The 24,196-nt window shown below is 38.0% G+C and overlaps 1 protein-coding gene across 1 annotated transcript in view; it reads right to left on the bottom strand.

The window, feature by feature from the left end:
* Positions 1-24,196, bottom strand: part of LOC122808231 (extracellular calcium-sensing receptor-like) — a 237,590-nt gene that overhangs the window by 137,761 nt on the left and 75,633 nt on the right. The window contains exon 4 of the mRNA XM_044079194.1: positions 1,529-2,368. Within this exon, the coding sequence (XP_043935129.1) occupies positions 1,529-2,368 (840 nt within the window). The remainder of the gene's footprint in view (positions 1-1,528; positions 2,369-24,196) is intronic.

Here is a 24,196-nt window from a genome sequence, read left to right as displayed (position 1 = left end):
AAATTTATGGCTATAGAAGTTGTACATGAGAGTTTGAGAATGGAGGATGTAATAAATAAAACTTAAGGTAAAAAGCTTAGGTGGATACTACAATTGTCAGCATATAAAGGAGCTGGGTTGAATGAAACAGATCCCCTCAAACAAGTTCTGAAGGATAGCAGGTTGTTTAAGTAAATTTTGTATATTTTTATGATGAAATTATTTATTGTTTATTTGTGCACCATTCTAATCATGTTATGTGCCTTTAATTCTTTAATAATTGTTCTTGTTGGAGTGTTTTTAATTGGCCTGTGACTAATTGAAGGTGCTTTAAATCAAAGTTGGTTTCTGTTTGAATGTATGGTCTGAAGAAGTGATTCTTGCACCGTGAAAGTGCTCACCTGCAATTTTTATTAAAAGTCTGTTTTTATAACTGCTACTACGAGTGTTTACTAGAGAACTGCCATGGTGTTGTGCTCTGCTTTTTCAGTATATTTCAGTTCATTGGTGATGCAGCACAATTTGCAGTCAGCCTGACTTGTTTTTGCTTGATGCATGTACACTTGCACTAATGGCCAATTTAGAGTGTCCAATCCACCTACTTCATTTCTTTGAAATGTCTGAAGAAATCAGAGTACTTGGATGAAACATTTGCAGACAGAGAGAGGATATAACAGAATCTTCACAGACAGCACTCCAGCCAAGAATCAAACTAGTGAATCTCTTGCTATGAGGAAGGAATGCTACCCACTGCACCATTGAAATATAGTATTTGCTGTTGTATACAACTAAGCATAAATTTTAAGATAATGATAAAACACCCTTAAGAACTGTATAGCAGGCTGTATATTTTGTAAGCTCATCTGATAAATGAAAAGGGGAAACATTTTGTGGGATTCTTGGTAATTCTTAAATGCTTTCAAAGTATAAAGCAATAAAACATGTTTATATATATATATATATATATATATATATATATATATATATATTTTTTTTTTTTTTTGAAAGTAGGACATCTGAGTGTCTTCATAGCTTTGTCATAGTATTGATGATCTGACTTCCCATGAAGACCATGTGCTGTATTATGAAATTATTTATCCTATCTGTGGGTTGAAACTTTTTGTATTTTTTTTTTATTAGAAATAATAAAACATTTTTCTTGTGAAAAAAGGCCAAAAAGTGAGTTGCAGACTTGAAGGTCACATTGCAAATTAAAGGAAGAGGTTAAAATATTAAACTTCACCATACACTGTATTCATGACCTTTTACATTATGGTACTTGAGTTGCTTGATATTGTACAGATGCCAGGTTTCTATGATAATATGCTAAGGTTTTCAAATGCTGTCTTGTAATATACTATAATAAAAGCATGAGCCATGAGCCACTTATATATGTGCTACAGTTGTAAAAGAATACAAGCTTGTATGCTACATTTGATTTATGAAACATATCTTCTAATTGCATGTCTGACAGAGACAAGGTACATATCAAACTATCAATTTGCAATAGTCCATTACTTAATAACTTCAAAAACAATGTTTTACTTACTTGCCATGGTTGGAAATGGTTAATATCTGAACAACTTCCATTAGAAAATGGGCCTGGTGTCTCGCAGGCAATCAGACTGTGAAGAGAATATGTTACTGCATAGATGGCATTGTATGAAGTATAAGACATTCTAAAATTAGTGACATCATATACAGACATATGGAGTTCTTTTAACTTTTCTGTACCTGTACAGTACATTACATCACTTCCTCTAGCACCATTCCTCATCACCTGACTGGTGTTTTGATTTGACCACTTACAGCCAAATACCTTTCCCCAAAATTCTTTAATAAAAATATCATCCATATATCTTGAAGGGTGGAGGCCAAGAAGAAATTCCTTGAACCCTGGAATTGCACCAGAGTAGTGAGCAAATCCAAGAGTTTTATTTATTGTTTGTAAAACATCTTTCTTGGAAAAGTCTTGTGGATTTGGCCAACTCGTTGTAGTAATCCAAACTCTGTTTGTTATGTTTGCCATAGCAATGTCTTCCATTAATGTAACAATTATGGGAGTAGTGACATAAATCACAATTACATCTGCTGAGGATGCTTTAATTATCTCAATAATGTATGCCACTTTATTCTTATAATTGTTTTTTGGTATTGTCTCAAAGAATGCTACACAAGCACCTGTCTTAAGTATCTCCTTCTCCAGTTTCTTGCTGCCAATCTCTCCATAATCAAAATCAGAGCCAATAATCCCTATCCACTTCCAGTCAAAATAATTTATCATCTTTGCAAGTCCAGACGACTGAAAATTGTCAGATGGATTAGTCCGTAGAAAGGATGGAAACTGTTGTTTATCACTCAAGGTAGGCACAACTGCTCCGTGGCTAACCTATTATCAAAACATTAAAACAGATTTGTTTATGTGTTCCATACACTGGTAAATTAATAACATTTTCACAAATGATCATGTTTTCAGAGTTCTAAGGCAGTTTAGTATGATAACTATATACTAATTAATTAGAAATGTATTCAATATACATACCATTTCTATTATAATATTTGTCTAGTGCAGTTGTTGAGTTGTGGTTTGTAGTATTTAAGATAGAATAATAAAAATAAGTCCAGTACAAGCTTGTTTTATGCCTACCATGTCTTTAACTACTTTTGCAGTAATCATACAGTATACAGAAAAGTTAGAAGGAGAACGAAGATAAACTCGGCAATTACAAGTAGAAGTATGTCTGGAGTGATTCACTGCCTGAGCTCTACATTTACTACAAGGAATTTGCACTGTTTACAGACTGTTTAAATGAAAATGGTGATAATTGTCTGTAAAGTCTACGTTTGTTAATGTTTCAGTGTGAGATGAATAAAGACAAAAAATCCTTTCATAAGTGAGTTTATCTAGCTATCACCAATTTATTTGTATCTGTCTATTGTTATTTGTGAAATGCATGGGTGAGCATTTGTTTTACACAAGAATAGAAAGAATTTATGGAATAACATTGCATTGCACAAGAAGAAGTATAATTGAAACTTAAGAGACATGTTTAATTTGCTCATCATGGATGTGTTTAACAATGGTCATTATAGCAAGTTTAGTTATAGCTTTCTCTTAGGTGCTCTTAGAAAATTTCTAAAGAGTGACAGTTCATTGTTCTTCAGAGTATCTTGGTAGAATGTTCTATATGATTTTTCAGGGGCAATATATTTATGACTGTGGCTAACACAAAAAACCAAATGGGAATAGTTGTGTTAAGTGTTCTAAATAGTAAATTGTGTGAGAGAGTGTGTGTGTGTGTGTGTGTGTGTGTGTGTGTGTGTGTGTGTGTGTGTGTGTGTGTGTGTGTGTGTGTGCGTGTGTGTCTGTGTGTGAAATAAGCAGAAATGTATTACTGTGGACAGAATTTCTTACATCTGATCTCAGTAAAACAAAGAGCTGAAACCAAGTAATAAATGTTTATTCTTGGAAAAAGCAGCCATTCTTGATCATCTATCTGGGTTGTCTGAGAGATGTGTGGACATGAACAAGCAGAAATACAATATTCTGCACATAATTTCTTTATTTCTTTCAACTTGGAAGAGTGAAGTTAAATCTCATAGCTGTACCATGGTGACACAGTGGTAAGATCTCAGCCTTAGAGCCTAAGGATGTGGAGATTAATTCTAAACTTTGGTCAGTGTCTGTGTGGATTTCATGTGGACTTCTCATGTCTGCATAGGTTTTCCTAGGATAATTCGGTTTAATGCTGTATCCTAAAACATGCTGGTTAATTTAATACTGTAAAATATCCATGTATGTTGCTTTACCTTTGCCCTCCTGGTCCAGGTAATTTCTGAAAATAGTCTATGATGATCAGTTCACTTACCCAATTAACAAATAATAAGAATTAAATGTTCTTGAACTACAGAACAATTACCCAGTGAAGAACGTTAACTACCTCTGTGTCTTGAGACGCTCTCCCTCAAAAGCAGTTCCAGATATTGTCAAAAAATCTCGGCAAAGTCCACAGCAGCAATCAAATGATTTTATTATACAAGTACAGCGATAATCCAACAGTTAAGCGCTTTCACTTACTTCACAACAAGCTTCATCAGAATGCTGAAAAATGAACCTACTAACTTTTAAACTATTTGGCGCCAAAACCAAACTGTTTGAATACTTTCCTTTAAAGAGATATTCCAACAATATATCAAAATACAACAGACGATAAACTGATGTCAATACCTACATCTCAAATTATCATAATCACAAAAAATAACAATAAATATATGTGCATGAGCATATAAAATTATAATAAAATAAAATTAAACATACAATAAATGACACATACAAACAATGTATAAATAAATATAAAACTGATAAAATATGACATTTTAACTCCTACTTTGTATTATTTTCTATTAAAATGTCCTATGTACATTGCTAAACATATAACATATAAAGATATAAATATTGTTAAGAATAATCAACTCAAAAATATATAAAAAACAATGCATAAATAATACCTGTATGGTTTGAATATAAAATACATTATAGTATAGTATAAAAAACAACACACGGGTCTATAACTAACTGTAAAAAACTAAATGTATACTAATATATGTATAAATTTAAAAAGTGCATATATGCACATTTATACATTATTAAAACTAAAGACGAAAAAAATGCACTGTATAGACACATCAAAAAGTGTGGTGATAGACACTATTTCAATTTTGCTATAGTAGATAGTGTTTTAATAAACATTAAGGGGGGAAATTTCAAAGGACTGCTGTCCTATAAAGAATACTGGTGGCAAGTATTTTTGGATTCTTCCAATCCACCAGGACTGAATGATGTTGCCTCCATCAAAATCTTGTTAGCTATGGATTGACAATGTTATATAGTATTTAAGTGTAATTTGGGTCCAGGTGGACTCACATTAGACTATATTAGTATACATTTAGTTTTTTACAGTTAGTTAAAGACCTGTGTGTTGTTTTTATACTATAATGTATTTTATATTCAAACCATACAGTTATTATTTATGCATTGTTTTTTATATATTTTTGAGTTGATTATTCTTAACAATATTTCTATCTGTATATGTTATATGTTTAGCAATGTACATAGGACATTTTAATAGAAAATAATACAAAGTAGGAGTTAAAATGTCATATTTTATCAGTTTTATATTTATTTATACACTGTACGTGTCATTTATTGTATGTTTAATTTTATTTTTATTATAATTTTATATGCTCATGCACATATATTTTTTGTGATTATAATTTGAGATGTAGGTATTGACCTTAGTTTATCGTCTGTTGTATTTTGATATATTGTTGGAATATCTCTTTAAATGAAAGTATTCAAACAGTTTGGTTTTGGTGCCAAATAGTTTATTTAAAAGTTAGTAGGTTCATTTTTCAGCGTTCTGATGAAGCTATTATCACTGTACTTGTATAATAAAATCATTTGATTGCTGCTGTGGACTAACTGCTTCTTCACCCAATTAACAAATGGCTGAATTAAATTAAGATGATTTGTGGATGGAGATGTAACTGATCAGAACTTTAATTCGACTACACTTGTGTAGCTCTCAGCTTGGTTTATCAATGACTGTGTGTGTGTGTGTGTGTGTGTGTGTGTGTGTGTGTGTGTGTGTGTGTGTGCATTTGTGAGAAAAACAAGAAGAAATACTTTACTACAATCAGAAATTCATCTCACCACAGTACAACATAAAAGATATGCACACAGGAAAAAAGTGGTTATTCTTTACAAATTATAATCTATGTGTGAAAAAAATCATCACAGTTGTTTTTTGCATAAAATCTATATGACTTTTTTTTCAAAATCAAGGGCAAAGTATCCTTAAAAAGGAGCAATTTCTATGAGAAGTAGCCAATATGAGGAAGGACCTAAAGCCATTATTTTGTAATATTTAATGAATAAAATGAAAACTGATAAATTGAACTGAAATCCATGTTTTCATTTTTCCTTCATTGTCTGATACCTGCTTTATGGGTTTACTATGCATAATTGCATCTTGTTTAATCATCATGTGATTATTCTGAAAAGATCTAAAACTTTGGAAGATAAATTTTTAAAACATTAATACTCCAAAATTTGTAAAACACAAAACATTTTTTTCTGGGGGGAATATGTCCAACATCATCTCACATGGGACAAGCATCTACCCCCTGAACTTGCAAATACAATCATCAAGATCACACAAACCCTGAGATGTAGATGAAAGTGATAGAAATATAGCACACATTATTCTCTCCTTTTCCTAGTCCTCAGGATGCTGGCAACCTTCTGATCAACTGTGCAGTGACAAAAAGTAGGCTTGCCTGCTTTACCCTAGTCAGACTCATGGAGAGTCATGCAGAACTTGAACTTATCCTGAAAAGCAATGCAAGTAAGGCAGAGAGCTAATCCTGGATGAGACAGCAGACAGTACACCATTAGAAGATCTACACATACACAATCACCCTCTGCATTTAGAGCAAATCATATAAGCTGGATATAAATCCCTACATCACTCAATGGGTTGCCAACTGGCTTACAGACAGAACCCAGACTGTAAAAGTAGCCGACTCCAAATCCAGCTCCAGATAAGTGACAAGTGGAGTACCTCAGGGTTCATTCCTTGGACCGCTCTTGTTTGACATCTACTTCTCTGAAGTACAGGCCATCACTAAGGGACTCTAGCTAACAAAGTTCACAGATGACTGCAAACTGGGAGCCATTATTGAATCCCCCAAATAATGTGGATATTCTACAAAAGGGCCTTACAGAAGCAGATGCTTGGTGCCAGAGCCATGGGCGCAAGCTTAATGCCAAGAAATGTATGGTTATCCCCTTTGGGAAAAACATGTACCCATGAATTACCACATAGGTGGCAATACACTAAACACTGAAAGTTTGATGAGAGACTTAGGGACACAGGTGGACAGTGGTCTCACCTTTGATAACCACATCACCACAACAGTCAGGAAATCCTTCTATGTGGCACACCTCATCACTAAGGGCTTTTCATGCAGAAAAAAGGAGGTCATTATCCCACTGTACTCATCCCTCATTACACCCATTATAGAGTACAATGCCCCATTTGGTATGTACCTCACAAGACATCTGCAACATGGAAAGGCTGCAGAAATACCTCACTAAAAGAATCACAGGCCTAAAGCAGATGCCCTATACTGACCATCTAAAAAAACTCCAGATATACTCTGTGGCATATCATCTACTCAGAGTTGATCTCTGCTTAACATACAAGGCCATGTCAAACCCTGAGCTGTTGGACATGCTCCACTTAAAGAAATCCCAATCCCTCAGAGCCACATGCTCCAGGAATCTAAACCTTGTCATCACAATGAACAAAACATGCTGGAGGGATAGGTTCCTGACCCAGAGACTCCCCATACTCTGGAATAGACTGCCCATACATGTCAAGCAGAGCGCCTCTTTGGGGCTCTTCAAAAGGAACCTTGACAATTGGATGGGAGATAGGAAATTCACCCCAGGGATCACGTCAGTCACCTTGCTAGACAGGGGTCCAGGGAAGTAAATATTTCAGGAAGAAATATCCAGGGAATTGTTATGGCTAGGCTTGTATAGGCCCTAGGGCTGATAGCCTAGTACCAATCTATGAACCTATGAAATGACAGTGAGCAAGTATGTTGTGAGCTACTGGCATGTAAGCACTTGAAGTAGACCCAAGAAAACATTGCTGAGAAATATGAACTTGCACTCAAAATTCAGTCAGCCATTATTTTGTTATATTTGTGTTTAAAAACTTCTTCTAACTAAAGTTTATAACTATTCAAATATGTTACCCAGAATGTATTACAAGCAGATGTGGGTCAGTTTTCAAGACAGAACCCTGTACTGAGAAAACCAACAGGCTTGCATGGCTATCAGCTTGCGCCAAGCTGCTATTGTGAATTATTGTCATTTTCTGTATGGAGAGGGTGCATAGATTATTTGCATTATAGGGAATGTTGTAAGTGTCTTGAATGGGTTAGTCATGAGTGTGTGTGTGCGTGTGTGTGTGTGTGTGTGTGTGTGTGTGTGTGTGTGTGTGTGTGTGTGTGTGTGTGTGTGTGTGTGTGTGTGTGTGTGTGTGTGTGTGCATGCCTGCTTCATTATTAACACATTCCAGGAGGGGATGCATAGACTACTGCATACCAAGAAGGGTCAGGTATCAGTATTCTGTGCAAATTATGAGGTCAGGTACTTCAGCTATTCACAAACATTTAAACTGTGGGGAAAGTGAGTACGTGCAAATTAATGAAGAAATAAATAACTGGCTATGAATCACATCAACTTACTCTCTTGCTGTTTGCTCAGTTTATAGTCTAGCTTTAAGGACTAGTGTTAATTTGATATAAATTGGAATATTGACTTCCTGGCTACCATTTATGTGAAGAAGGTAAATCTGTCTCCAATGTTTCTAATGCCCTTGACTTTGTCTGATAGTTTGATCTGTGCCTCCTAAAATGTGTGATGTTCTGGCAAATCAATGAGGAATTAAGTCACCAAATAAGTGGGGCTGACTGTGGATGAAAACAACTTACCCTCTTGCCATTTGCTCAATTTAAAGTCTGGCTTTAAAGACCAATGTGCATGTGAGTGAAAATAAATTAGAATATTTACTCTCTAGCTACTGCTTGTGTGAAGCAAAGTTAAAACTCTCCTTGATTTCTCAGAATATTCCTAAGTTTGTCTCATATTTTCATTAGCACCTCATGCAATTTCTGGTTTTCTGGAAAATCATTGAAGCTTGGAGTCACTAAATAAGGAGCGGGTGGGCAGGCTGTGAATGAGTGCAATTTACCTTTTTGTCATTTGCTCTGTTTAAAAGTTTTACTGGATTAGATCATTTGTATGAAATAAGTTGGAATATTTATTCTCTGGCTACTGTTTGTATAAACTAGGTTGAAACTGTCCCTGATTTTCCAGAATGTCCTTAACTTTGCCTCATAATTTTGACTGTTCCTGCTAAAATTGTTGGTTTTCTGGTGTATCATTGAAGATTTAAGTCAATTAATAATGGACATTTTGCACTTTCAGGCTTCATATCCAACAAAAATTCATACCTGGACAAAATCTGTTATACTAGCAACATTCTAAATATGTAAGAGTAATATTTAAATCTTTTCTTGAGTATGGGCTTTTACCTTCCATTAGTTTTGTCTTTGCCCCTGATTCTTGTGCTAAGAGGTTGAGCGGTATTATTTTTTCATGTATACAGCAAAGTCGTTATAACTTCTTAGTGGGGTTGGAGGTTGTGGATGAAAGCAACTTATGATCTTTTCATTTGCACAGGTAATCATTCAGCTTTCCAAGCCTAAAACACATTTATATGAAATAACTTGAAATATTTAGCTATTGTTTATATAAAACAAAGTTGAAATAATATAGCTCTCATCTCTCCCTGAGTTTTCTGAATGCCCCTGGTTTTGGCTCATATTTCTTGTTATGTTTCTAATAACACTTTTGGTCTTCTAGCAAATCACTGAAGATTTTAGTCACTAAATACTGACTGCATTTTTGAGTTTCAAACTTTATACACTTCAGAAAATGCATGCTAACACAAAATCTGTTAGCAACTTCCCATGTATGTAAGAGCAATATTTAAAATCTCCCCTGATTCTGAGACTTTGCAATCACTTTTAGGCATTATCCCTGATTTTTTTGTTAAGAGGTTGACAAGTATTATTTTTATAGGGGGCTGGCAGTGAGATAAAAGTAACTTATCTCTCTCATCCTTTGGTTAGTTTAAACAGCATGGCTTTGCAGGACTCATGTGTACTTGTGTAAAATAAGTTGAAATACATGGGTTACTTTGTGTTTGTGAAAATAAACTTTAAAACATAATTGTGTACATATTTATTTTAATTACTTTGTATTTATGCATTAATTTTACCACACTCAGTTGTGCACGCAGTCAGCAGTAGTGCTATAATTGCTGAGTATGGCGGGATATGTTGGTGGATGAGAGTGGCTGACACAGCTGCCATGAATAAGTTAAGCAGTCATTAGTCTGGTTTTGTGGGACTAGTGTGCATCTCTATATACAAAGTTTCTATACTTTTCTGTGACCATGTTTTATCATAACTGGGCAACTGACACAGTCAAGTGGCTGTAGTTGATAGCTACAGACATAAGTGAATTATAATGATAGCAGTCTGAATGGTCTTAAATCAGGAAGGTGAATTAAAAAAAATGGGCATTTACGTATGGTCCAAAAAAGTGTGTGTTGAGGCTAGAGACCCCCATAGTGTGAAAAATACCCAGGGCCTTAGGAACACTTTATCCACTTCTGGTAGTCTGCACACTCTCCTTGTCTTTTTGTAGGTTTTGTCCAGATGCTCTGATTTCCTACCCCAGAACCGCAAGTTAATTCTGATTTTATGTTTATCTCAGTCTAACACCAGAAGGGTGTACAGAAGGTAACTATTTCTCTTTTTTTTCAGCAAGGAAGGAAATGCTATTCCTAGTTAAAGCATTTAGCCTCTCAATTATTGGAAACAACTATTTTGTTATCTTTTTGCATTTAACTTTTGCAAAATAAGACTGAATTTCTTCCTTATTACTGATTTTTATTCAGGCCACCATTGACTCAAAAGGTTGTAAAAGAAGCACTAAGATACTCCTCAGAATAATGCAAACTCTATGGCTTCTGGAGCCTAACCGACACTAAACCCCTTGTGTTGTTCAGTTACTTCGTCTGCATTTATGACAGTGGAGTCTTGGCCAGATGTGTTTAAAGGGTGAAGGAAAAGGTAAAAATTAAGACTAAGTGTAATGAAACAAGGAAGAAGTAATTAATCTGGATAGAGTAGAGACAGGTTGGGAAGAAAACCGGGAAAGGTACTGGGGAGGTGCAGGGAGGATTGTTGTGCAAAGGGTTAGTCGTTTGGCTAGGGCTCCATTTCACCTATGACTGACTTTGTTGATTTCAGTCAGCTAACTGAGGTGCATGTAGTCAATGGCTGGATTCAGTAAACCCTACATGGCTCTGTCATACCATTTTCTCATCACAGCATGACCCGCACACAATAGCATACCAGTTTGTATTCAGTAAATAGCTATATACTTCGCAAACCAGGTAAACATTGTGGCATACCAATTAGTGCATAATCAGCTGAATTATATGCTAATCAGCCAATCCAAGATGGCGGAGATATTCATCTAGCTGTAAAGGAACTGTGTACATTCTGTGCAGCCATCTGCCCTGCACTGCAAAACCTTTTGGAATACAGCCTCAGAAGCTACTCAACAAAGAAAGAATTTTAAGAGCTGCTGCTCTTGTTCATGTGCATGTGCAACAGGCTGAACTCTCTGCTGCTGCTGCTGATAGACCTCAGGCAAGGAGGAGAAGGGTATTTAGACCCCATTTCATTTTTCTTGGTCTGCATGAAGAGGAAATAGTACAGCTGTACAGGGTAGATAGATAAACACTCCAGAAATTCTGCAACCTCTGTTGTCCTCACATGAGACCAAGGAAAAACTGAGGAGAGCCAATACCGATGGAGACCAAGGTGTGTGTAGCACTTAGAATTTTATGCACAGGAATCTTTCAGAGACCCACGGAGCCATTTTGGTGTGTCACAGGCATCAGCATGCAGGATTCTGCACCAACTCCTGAATGCTATGCTACAGCATGCCAGTGACTATACATATTTTCAATTTACCCATGAGGCAGAGCTAAAATTATGCAGGAGTTCTACCCCATAGCAAATGTCCCTGAAGTCTTGGGCACAATAGACTGCACCCGCATTGAGATCAAATCACCACCCAGGGATCAGGGTAGTGTCTACATCAACACACCACCCAGGGATCAGGGAAGGGTCTACACTGACCGAAAGGAGGTCCACTCCATTAACTTCCAGGTTGTGTGTAATGCTAAGGGAATCATCTGGAATGTGTGTGCTGGCAACCTGGGTAGTTACCATAACCTTACAGCTCTAGCAGAGTTTTTTCAGGGTGGTATCCCAACAAGACCATTTACTGGAGGATGCAGGGGATGCACTGGAACCATGGCTGATGATGTCCATCAGAAATGTGCACACTCTTATGGAGGAATGCTATTATGTGGCAAACTATCAAATAAAAACAAGCGTGTGTGTGTGGACTGCTGAAGTAATGAAATGTGAACCCATTGTCAACATAAATCACTTGAAAAACACTTCCCATTTAGAACAGAATAGTAGGTTGCCTCTGTCCCCAAGCCTCCAACACAAATGAAAAGTGTCTGGACAAACACCCATTCTGTTCACATTCATATACTCAAGACTGCAGTTCTGTCATTGATTACTGGATGACAGTTACCATTGCAAAATAGTCAAGAATGCAAAGTAGAATGCCAGTCAATTTTCACTGAGTGGTCCATGGCATAGATTAAACACATTTCACTGCTTAAGGAAAAGGTGAAAAATGTAATTTCAGTCATCTTATAGAGCGCAAACATGCTTAGCAGCATTGCATGGTGGTCAGCACCATGGCTGGTAATGACGTCAGATATTCCACGTGCTAGCTGACTGCACTGTGGCACAAGGTGTAAATGCTATATACTAACAAAAAAAAATAGTGGTAAAGTATGGTTTGAGTCCCACAGTAGATATTTTTAGTGAGGGGGGTCATAATGAGCACTTATAAAAAGGATAGGTGTTTCCTATTCCCTTTTCCATTTGCATGTTGCCTACCTGAGTGCAAACACGGTACAGTGCTTAAGGAAAAAAGTGAATAATTTAGTTTGGTGCACCTTCCTCCATGCAAACAGGCTCAGTGGCAATGAGCTACCGTCAGCATTCTGGACAGTACTTAGTGGACAAAATATAGCTGCTGCTTATCTTTCACTGTGGCAGCAGGTATAAGTGCAGTGATTTCAGAGTCAGAAGACAAGTGAGCCATGGTTCAAACCCAACCACTCTATTCTTTAGTAAGGGTGTCACACTGTCACCCCCCAAAAACATTGATTATAAAGGTAATAGTACATACCAATAGATATGTATAGTAGGTTGATTGACAGAAAAGTATCATTACTGCTTGCATACACATACTTCTGGAGGTATCATAGCTCATTAAAGACTGACATATGAACCCCAGTTGATTATGTGTGCAAGTGGGTATGACAATGATGATATATGTAATAAAAAATGCAGCTGCATATCTCTGATGGACACAGTAATTTACAGACAATCATCTACACCCCTCTCATAACCCAATTATAATTGTAAAACAGAATGTATTGTGAGATATGTATCATAACTCCAAACTCTATTACTAAAGTCACACAAGTCTATCCATTTCCAACGTATTGTCAGACATTAATTCCAATGCCCTGGACCAGCTCGTTCTTACCCCCACTAGAGGCAGCAACATATTTGACCTGGTCATTACTAACATGGGTGACCATTGCTCTACACCAATAGCCAACTCCTCCCTGGTTAGATCCCACCACAAACTAATTACCTTGGAAATCCACATCCCTCCCATCCCCCACTCCCACAAAGGTAACCACCATGAACAACTTCTCCAAAGCTAACTTTGGGCTCCTAAAACAGAGGTGGCTAACTTTACGGCACCCATGCAAATGGAGAATAGTTGCATGACCGCCGAATCATGCACCAATGCACTGTATGAACACATACACAAATGCATGGATCTCGTCATACCCAATAGAACCAAGACACTCTCCTCCAAAAAATGGAAGCCAATCTGGTGGTCCCCTGCCATAAATAAACTCTACAACAGAAGGAGGAAACTGATGTGGAATAAGGTGAAGTCCCAAGACTGGAAAAACTCCCTTATCAGCCTCAATAAAAAGTTGAGATCCCTCATCAAATCCTCTAAAGCTAGCTATGAAAACAGAATTGCAGGAGATAGTAAAGACAACCACAAGGGCTTCTATAGTTATATAAAGAATCTCCACGACAATACCCAGATTTCCTTTGAGCTACTACACAATGGTACCTCCTATACCGAACCAACAGATATTGCCAATATACTGGCCACCAGATTCAGTGCCAACTTAACCCCCCCCCAAAGGACCAAGCACAATACCAGTAGATTGCCAGGCACCTAGTATTACTGCTGCACAGGTTAAAACAGCACTGCCCAAGGCCAGGAATACAGCTTCTGTGGGACCTGACAATATACCTGGCTGTGTTCTACATGAACTACAGAGTGAACTGGCACCTCACCTGTGTGCCCTGTTCAATCAGAGCCTCACCTTAGGCTTTGTCCCTACCAAATGGTGCACTGCTACAGTCATCCCCCTCCACAAAAGAGGAGAGACTACAGACCCTGGGAACTATTGCCCTACTAGCCTGATGAGTCTGATATGCAAAGCTATGGAATGCATCATCATGGACCTAATAAACAAGGATATAGGGAATCTCCAAACTCTGGATCCCACACAGTTTGGTTTTGTGAAGGGTAGACCCCCATGGTCAACTTCTTTGAGCCAGTCACCAGAGCTGTGGATGAAGGCAAGGTGGTTTATACAGCTTACCTTGATCTGGCCAAGGCCTTTGATACCATTCCCCACTCAGGAATCATAAAAAACTCACTAAGCTAGGCCTCAACCCCTTTATCACCAGGTGGGTTGCAAACTGGCTCACAGATAGAACCCACAGTGTGAAAGTAGCTGACTCCAAGTGAGACTGCTGACCAGTCATGAGTGGAGTCCCACAGGGTTCAGTCCTGGGTCCTCTCCTGTTTGGTCTCTACTTCTCTGAAGTCCAGGACAACACGAAGGGACTCTAGCTGAAAAAAATCACAGACGATTGCAAGTTGGGAGCTATTATTAACTCTCCAAGTGATGCTGACATCCTACAGAAAGGTGTCATTGAGACCAACAACTGGTGTCAGAACCATGGCCTTAAGCTCAATGCCAAAAAATGTGTCATCGTTATCATTATCCCCTTTGGGAAAACCCGGTTGCCATGAATTACCACATCGATGGTAGTCCACTGAACACAGAAGGCGTTATGAAAGATCTGGGAGCACAGGCTGACAGCAACCACTATTTTGACCACCACATTGCCACTGTGGTCAGAAAGTCCTTCTAAGTGGCACATCTCATTACTAAGGGTTTTGCATCCAGGAAAAAGAGGTCATTGTCTCCCTCTACTTTTCCCTCATTAGGCCAATCATCGAGTACAATGCTCCATTTGTCATGTACCTCACTAGACACCTGCAACAACTGAAGAGGCTGCAAAAGCACATCACAAAGAGGATCCTAGGCCTTAAACACTTGTTCTATATGGACAGACTCAAAAAACTCCAACTATTCCATGTCTCATATCACCTACTTTGAGGTGATCTATGCTTGACTTACAAAGCCATGTTTGACCCAGCTCTGTTAGAAATGCTACATCTAAAGAAATCCCAATCCTTCCACACATGGAGACTGCATGCTATGGAATAGACTTCCCATACATGTCAAACAGAGCACCTCACTGGCCCTCTTCAAGAAAAATCTTGATGAGTGGATGGGAAATAGAAAATTCACCACAGAGATCACTCCAGTGGCCCTACTCGACAGAGGCACTGGGAACTAAGGTCGGGTGGCACAATGCCAGGGTAATCCTATGGGCTAGGCTTGTAAAGGTTCCAGGGCCATTAGCCTAGAACACATCTATGAACCTATTAGCCCTGCATCATGGCTGAGAATGCATGAACCAAGACATTTTAATGTCACACACATACAGGCCAAATTGAAGTATAGCAGCTGTCAGTCTTTAAGCTGTATACCTTTAATGACCATGGTTGATAAACACTTCTTCTGTGGCAATGAGAAATAATGACCTTTGTGGAAATATATGCATTCACTTTTACACAGGTTTGAATCCCTCTTTGTACAAACTACATTTGACAGTGTGTAAGTCCCACTAAAATACGTGCCAAGTCATCCCATTTAGCCCCCCAAAGTCAATGCTTAAAAGACAAGCCATTGAGCATTTCAGTGCTGACCATTTGGCAAAGTGTGACCAGGTATAGCATCACACATGCCAAAGATCATTACCAAGTTTCACATAATCAATGCTGTTTCATAAACTCCCTTCCTCTTTGTTTGGCAAAGCTTCTTTTTGCTTAACATCATGCAGATGTGGTTGGCATAGTTGTGCATGTTTGTGCACTGGTTATAAAATACGATATCACAATTTGATGATAAACCATTGCTACTGTTGAAGGATCTCTGAAGACATAGCAGGTGATGCGAATGATGGTGGAAAGTTCAGGGCACAGAGGTGGGGTATGGAGGAGTACAAAATCTTTGTTGCACTCCTTGTTATGTGCTACAACTGGAGGTTGTTGCAGGGGGGACTATACTGGGTCTTAGTACAAAGTTGAGGCTTAGAACAGCCTAAAAAGGCTGTCTGTAGTGCAGATGGCATAACATGCATTGAGGAGCAGTGTAAGCACCACTACAGTGACCTTAAGAGGCACAAACAGGCACAACCTGACCAGTGGCTGGATGAGTTTAGAGCTGCTAACACCCCAGTTGTGTAAGTACACAGATCAAGCAAATGGAGTGATATAGATAGCAAGACTGATATGGATAATGCTTCTATGTTTCTTCTTCTCTCATTCTCTATTTTACAGTTACATTTGCAGTTCTGATCACATGTACTTAGCTAATGACAGCCTGACACCGTTTGGTAAAAAAGAGAATCTTCTGGATTTGAACCTTGCCTCACATGTGCTCTGACCAGGAGCTCACTTCTTTTATACCACGTACCACTGAGAAAGCAAGGCAGCAGGTGTATGTATTTTCCATACTTGGTACTGTCCAGAATGATGACGGCCACTTATTACCACTGAGCCTGTTTGTGCAAAGGAAGACATATTAAATTAAAATTTTCACTGTTTTCCTTAAGCGGAGAACCAAGTTTGCTTGGCACTTAATGTCATGCAAATGGAGAAGGCAATGCCAACAGTTATTTATGTAATAAAACTTTGGCCACAGCATTTCAAAGATAGACTACAGCATCCACATCATACTAGCTGCTAGCAATTTCTCCCATAACATATCTTACAAGCCTGGCACATGAAACATTAACAGCAAATGATGTATTTCTCAATTAACCCCAATCAAATCAGTTACTGCATGTCCCTATTTGCACACAGTTTATCAATGAACAACAGAGGATACTGCTACTTCATAATTCCAAGCTGAATTCCTGAAATTCATATCACTCGTGCTAATACTTCACCATTATCTGCACAAATTAGCTTCTCAGCGATGCACTTTGTAAAGAGGTGTATAGCATGTCTCCCTCTGCTTACCAGACTGTAATCCTCCAACAGATGGAAATGCATTTATAGACACAAGAGCATGTTAGTGACATGTGTGCTTGACTGAACATATATTTTCTGATATTTGGTAACCCTGCAGCACTTGGGCCATTGTCAAACAGACTCCAGAATTACATAGCCTAACTACATTGTTATTTTTGGTACAGATTTACAGTGACAGTGGACACTGGTTGTGGATGATCATATACCATTGCTATTGTCAGTAACTTAAATTAATGTGGACATAGCTTCACTCCAATTTGAAGACACATAACTCCATCATTGCACTACTGGTGTCTCCCAAGTTTGTGTGTGCATGTGTGTGTGTGTGTGTGTGTGTGTGTGTGTGTGTGTGTGTGTGTGTGTGTGTGTGTGTCTCATCTACACAACATCCTGAAAAACAGGTGCATGTCTCTCTCACTTCTGCAATATGCATTCATGATAGCTTATTTGACTTGACAGGATGTATTTATAAGTACTTTTGCAAATTGCGCTCACACAATCACATCACAAATCCTGACTTTGTACCCAAGTCTCATAACAGTATATGTTACCTGGAATGCTATGATGATGTCATCCTCTTTAAAGTGCATTCTTAGATTATTGAAGTCAGACTTCTGTGGTGGTACTAACATTAAGTACTGTGTTCTCTAGTTTGTATAACTAAATGTCAGGGGTTCTAATCTCATAGCAGTCAGTTTATGTGTGTGCATCTCTGTCTGAGTGGCTGTAAGTGTAATCAGATAAGTATGCGTCCAGGTCTTGATGCCATCACTCAAGTAGCATTCAGGAGATACTTTTACACTGCTACATGACTGCACAGCAATTTCAAACAGCCCTCCCAAAATTCTCTTCTCAGCATACACTGATGATGTCATCCTCTATAAACTGCATTCTGACACTGTTAAAGTCAGACTTCTTTGGTTGTGCTAGCATTAAGTACTGTGTTTGCTCATTTGTCTAGCTAGATAGGTAGTGTTTCTAATCTTGCAGCAGTCAGCTTGTGTGTGCATGTGTTTCTTCCTTCAACTGTGAGTCTGGAGACAATTTTACACCAGGATGTGAGTCCACAGCTATGTCAGACATGCCTCCCAACACCTTCTTCTCAACATACACTGATGATGTCATCCTCTATAAAGTGCACTCTGACAGAATGTAAGCTAGACATCTGCAGTCGTGTTAGTATGCTGTATAGAATCCTGCTTGTATACCTAGACAGATATGGTGTTTAAATCTGACCACAATCAACTTGTGTGTGGGTTGGTTGTGCATATTACAGTTATTGAATGATGTTTTGAATCTCTTCACATTTGACTGTCAAGCAGAAGAACCTTTTACTTAGCACCTGAATCCAACATTCCTTTTTCCCTCTGTCCACATAATATCCTTTCTGTGCAGTCTGAGGATGTCATCATCTCAAAGATGCATACACACATCATGAAGCAGAGCCCCTCCATGACCCTCTACAAGCCATCTCGAGACCCCTGGATGTGTGATTGATAATTCACTCATGGGGCAGTGTCCATTTCCTATATGGACAGAGGCAGTCTGTAATAAAATCAGACACATATGCACATACCCCTGCTATCTTTCCTCACCTACAGATAGTGATTTGGGTTAAATAGGATAATAATGGCTAGGCTTGTATGGGCTCTTGGCCTTTAGCCTAGTAATCTCCTATGACCCTATGAATAATGCACATGTCAATGTTGTCACCCACATGTACTATATTAAGGTGTGGATGTACTGTAGTCCTACAACAGGATATAACACCTGTACACCTGGATATAACATCCTTAGATGTGACCGCACTTCCAAGAAAGGTGGAGGTGTAGCTATACTATATAAATCTGAACTATTACTCTCAACCTTTAATGTGTTACCACCCTCTATCAACAATGCAGAAACCCTGTCCATCAAACTCCAACTTAATAAATCTAAATCCCTTTATATTATTTGTACCTATATTCCTCCAGGAAACAACATTAACACTCTTGAAAACATTCTTAGTAGTCTCTCCACCATTTTTCCCCAAGAAACAATTGTACTTGGAGATTTTAACATCGACTGGACTACTTGTAACTCCCCCAATCCTACCACCCATATTAATCTTCATGGCTTCTCTCAAATAATAAACTCCCCCACTAGAATTCATAAACCTAATAATAAAGAAACCATCCTTGACTGGATCCTTATAAACAGTCATCCTGGAACCTATACAACAGGAACACTACCAGATGACATTAGTGACCATGTTCTAACCTATATAACAAAGCAAAAGCCTCATAGTCCTAAAAATAATACTTTTAAATAATATCGCTCAAAGAAGCACTTTAAAGCAGAAAGCTTTCAAAGTGAACTTAAGGCCTGTGACTGGTCACCACTGAAACTACTCAAACTAGATGAAGCTGTTTCCTACTTTAATACTAAATTCCTAGAAATCCTAGATCTCCATGCCCCCCTGCGCTCTTCCCGAGTTAGGAGCAAACCAGTCCCATGGCTCACAAAACAAACCAAGGAAAAAATATTCCTTAGGAACAGAATATGGGCCAAATGGAGAGCCACTAAGAGCTCTGCAGACCAGCTACTATATAAACAACTAAGAAATGCAACTAAAAAAGACATTATCCTAGACAAAAAAAAACTTTTATCACCACCTTCAACAATCTCACCCAAAAAACCCTCAAAAGTTCTGGTCAGGCATTAATAAACTTCTCCAACCAGGACATACCAAAACTCCAGCCCCATCTTCTATTCCCAACAATAATCCTCTACTAATAGCTGATGCCTTCAACAATTACTTCACAGAAACTATTATAACTCTTGCAAAGACACTACCTCCCACACCCCCCAACCCTTTCCAAAACACTAGCAGCTCAGTGCCATCCTTCCATATACAACCTGTACCAACATCCTATATCTGCAAACTTCTTCAAAAGCTCAAACCCTGTACCCCTTCTGCAGACCACTTACCACCTGAATACCTCCAAATAGCAGCCAAAGTCATTGCATACCCAATATCCATCCTTATTAACAGAACAATCACAGAAAGTAACATCCCATCCATATGGAAAGTCTCTCACATTATCCCATTACATAAAGGAGGCAAATCCACTGATATCTCTAATTTCCGACCAATTGCACTACTCTCCCCACTGGCCAAAATAATGGAAAAATGTATTCACCACCAACTACTTCAACATCTGCTCCAAAATAATCTACTGGCCAACTGCCAGCATGGCTTCAGACCCTTTCATAGCACAACTACCGCCTTGCTAACCTTCACTGACTGTATAAACAGGAATTGAAATAACAACTCCCTGTCTTCTGCACTATTCATTGACCTATCAAAAGCCTTTGATATGGTTAACCACGACTTACTAATCAGTGAGCTAAAAGCCCAATCTCTTGACCCACAAGCAATACGTTGGTTTACATCCTATCTAGAAAATAGACAACAAGCAGTACTCTGGGACAACAATCTCTCCTCACCTATTCCCGTAAACATTGGAGTCCCTCAAGGCTCTATTCTAGGCCCTCTTTTATTCTCCATTTTTACTAATAATCTCAACACTATTTTTCCTAAAGCCACCTGCATACAATACGCCGATGACTCAACTTTAATCTGTACAGCTAAGTCATCAACCTCTCTTCAGACCTTGACTCAAACAGTATTTAATACTGTAGAAACATGGTTTACCCACCATTGCCTCCTCCTAAATCCAAAAAAAACAAATTACTGCTTTTCTCTCCCACCCAAAAATCACCAGAAATCAACTTTACAATTACCTCTAATGAAGGAACTACTATTACCCCAGATACTAACACACGTCTCCTGGGCATAACCATAGATAATAAACTCAGCTACGATGACCATATCAATAACACCATCCAAACTGTTAATAACAAACTAGGCTCCCTGTACATAACCATAGATAATAAACTCAGCTACGATGACCATATCAATAACACCATCCAAACTGTTAATAACAAACTAGGCTCCCTGTACATAACCATAGATAATAAACTCAGCTACGATGACCATATCAATAACACCATCCAAACTGTTAATAACAAACTAGGCTCCTGTACATAACCATAGATAATAAACTCAGCTACGACCATATCAATAACACCATCCAAACTGTTAATAACAAACTAGGCTCCCTGTACATAACCATAGATAATAAACTCAGCTACAGCGACCATATCAATAACACCATCCAAACTGTTAATAACAAACTAGGCTCCTGTACATAACCATAGATAATAAACTCAGCTACGATGACCATATCAATAACACCATCCAAACTGTTAATAACAAACTAGGCTCCCTGTACATAACCATAGATAATAAACTCAGCTACGATGACCATATCAATAACACCATCCAAACTGTTAATAACAAACTAGGCTCCCTGTACATAACCATAGATAATAAACTCAGCTACGATGACCATATCAATAACACCATCCAAACTGTTAATAACAAACTAGGCTCCCTGTACATAACCATAGATAATAAACTCAGCTACGACGACCATATCAATAACACCATCCAAACTGTTAATAACAAACTAGGCTCCCTGTACATAACCATAGATAATAAACTCAGCTACGATGACCATATCAATAACACCATCCAAACTGTTAATAACAAACTAGGCTCAGTGTACATAACCATAGATAATAAACTCAGCTACGATGACCATATCAATAACACCATCCAAACTGTTAATAAAAAACTAGGCTCCCTGTATATACTCAGACTCTACCTCACACCACTAGCGAGAACCTCTATTGCCCAAACTCACCTCATTTCTACCCTTTTCTATGCTTCTGCTATATACACCAACCTATCAAAATACAACATAAACAAACTGGAAACTAGCTATAACAACATAGCCAGATTTGCCACAGGGAACCCTTTCAGAGCCCACCACTGCTACAACCTCAAACAACTAGGATGGTCAGAGCTACAAAACCAACTACTGTATAATCAACTTGTGATCACACAAAAAATTCTTCATCACCCAAATAACACCCCAATCCTCACTAACCTGATCACCCCATATAAAAATCTTTCAACACTTCGCTCTGCAAACAAGCTACTAATTTCTAATATCATATCTAACAATAAAGCGGGGGACTCACTATTTACCAATATTGTGGGCAAACTCTGGAATAACCTTCCTATTACACTCACATCTCTCTCATCAACATCTCTCTTCAAGAAACACCTAAAAGAACATCAGCAACTACTCTGGCTCTGTCCCTGTTCGAAACCAGACTGAACCATAGTTCATCCCCCTTTTCTTCTCCTTGCTCTACCCCTATCTTCCCTGCTATGACCTCTTTGTAACTAAACTCCTCTGAAGTCACCTGTACACTAGCTAGTGCTTTATTTGTTCTTTCTTCTTTCATCTATTTCCTTCATTCTTTCTTCTTTCTACCCCACATGTCTCAATAACTCTGAACCCTTATGCCAATTCTAAACTTTCCTTTGCCTCTATACTTATTTCTTAAATATAAGTCTTATTTTTTATATCTTTTCTCTATCCAAATATTGTTAATCCTCTCATGTGTAGTAATTCATAGAAATATACTTTTTAAGTATTGAACTTTTAACTATTGTAGACTTGTTTTATGTATTGTATTTTTAACTACTGTTTTTATGTAAATTTTACTTAACTTTGGAGCTTATCTCCCTGGGCCTCTACTGAAAAAGGACATGTATCCAGCTAGACTAGCCCAGTCAACAAATGTAAAATAAATAAATAAATAAAATAAACAGTGATTTCCAATCTGGGATTTGGGCTACTGTAGTGATGTCTGATGTCCACTGCTGCCATTTGGTTGCATGTTCCTTCCATAACAGCTGTAGTAATATGCCTCTGAGGATGGGTGGTATGGGATGATGCTATGTATATTGTTGCCTTACTAAGGCATGTGTTTTGATAGTGGAGTATATCCACATTCTACACATTTCTCATTCAACCATCACAGTGCCAGCTGCAGTATGGTACAGGTGTGCATGTGTATACCTAACATCTGGAAATGTTATCTGACATACAGCAATAAAACATCAAAGTGGTTACATGTGCACATACTCATGGATTCATCAACATGTTGTAATGCTGTTATATGCACAAACATATGACATTTTGAGATTTACTTGTAAGCTTGGCAAATTCATTGCATGCACTATTGTGTTGCTATTCACAAGGATTATACAGGTATTCCCCAGCTGCATTGTGTGACTGTCAACATTCATATCCTTAACTGTTCTGTATGAACTGCATCCACCTCAGTTGTAATTTATCCATATATGGTGTTAGTGCCCTCACCCACACATTTGCACTGAAAAATATATAGGCATATGATGCACAACTGATATAATGACATGAAAAAGGTAGAGCTGTACAACTGTGTCAACAGTTCCGCTGTGTCACATGTGATTCCTACCCAAGGTTTTATTTGGAAGTGATGTGCAGCTTGACGTTCAATTGCAGCATAGGTACAGCTGTAGTGTGACTGTACTGCATCACTGATGTACCACTACATCACATCAGAATTAACACTTGATATTTTGTATAACATGTTAGGATTTCATGGCAGTATAATATTTTCACTGGCAATGATGGGGGGACATTGATTGTGTAGCACATGTGTTGAGGTTTGACATGTACTTATAGAGTGTGCTCCATGCATTGTTTGGTATGTGTACAATATAATAGTGACAGCTTCCTCAATCATTGACACTTGACTTTGCACTGCTGTAATTTCTGTGTACATGGGCATAGTTGATGCATTGTCATCTGTCTCACATACTGTTGTACCATTCATTATTGCAGATCACTTCTTAATTCACACATCAATTGCAGATGCTTCATACAATATCCATTGCTATGACAT

This window comes from Protopterus annectens, chromosome 8.part0 (genome assembly GCF_019279795.1).
Source record: "Protopterus annectens isolate FY-2018-M chromosome 8.part0, PAN1.0, whole genome shotgun sequence".
In the NCBI taxonomy this organism is placed as follows: Eukaryota; Metazoa; Chordata; order Ceratodontiformes; family Protopteridae; genus Protopterus; species Protopterus annectens.
This window is presented reverse-complemented; position numbering and strand designations above follow the sequence as displayed.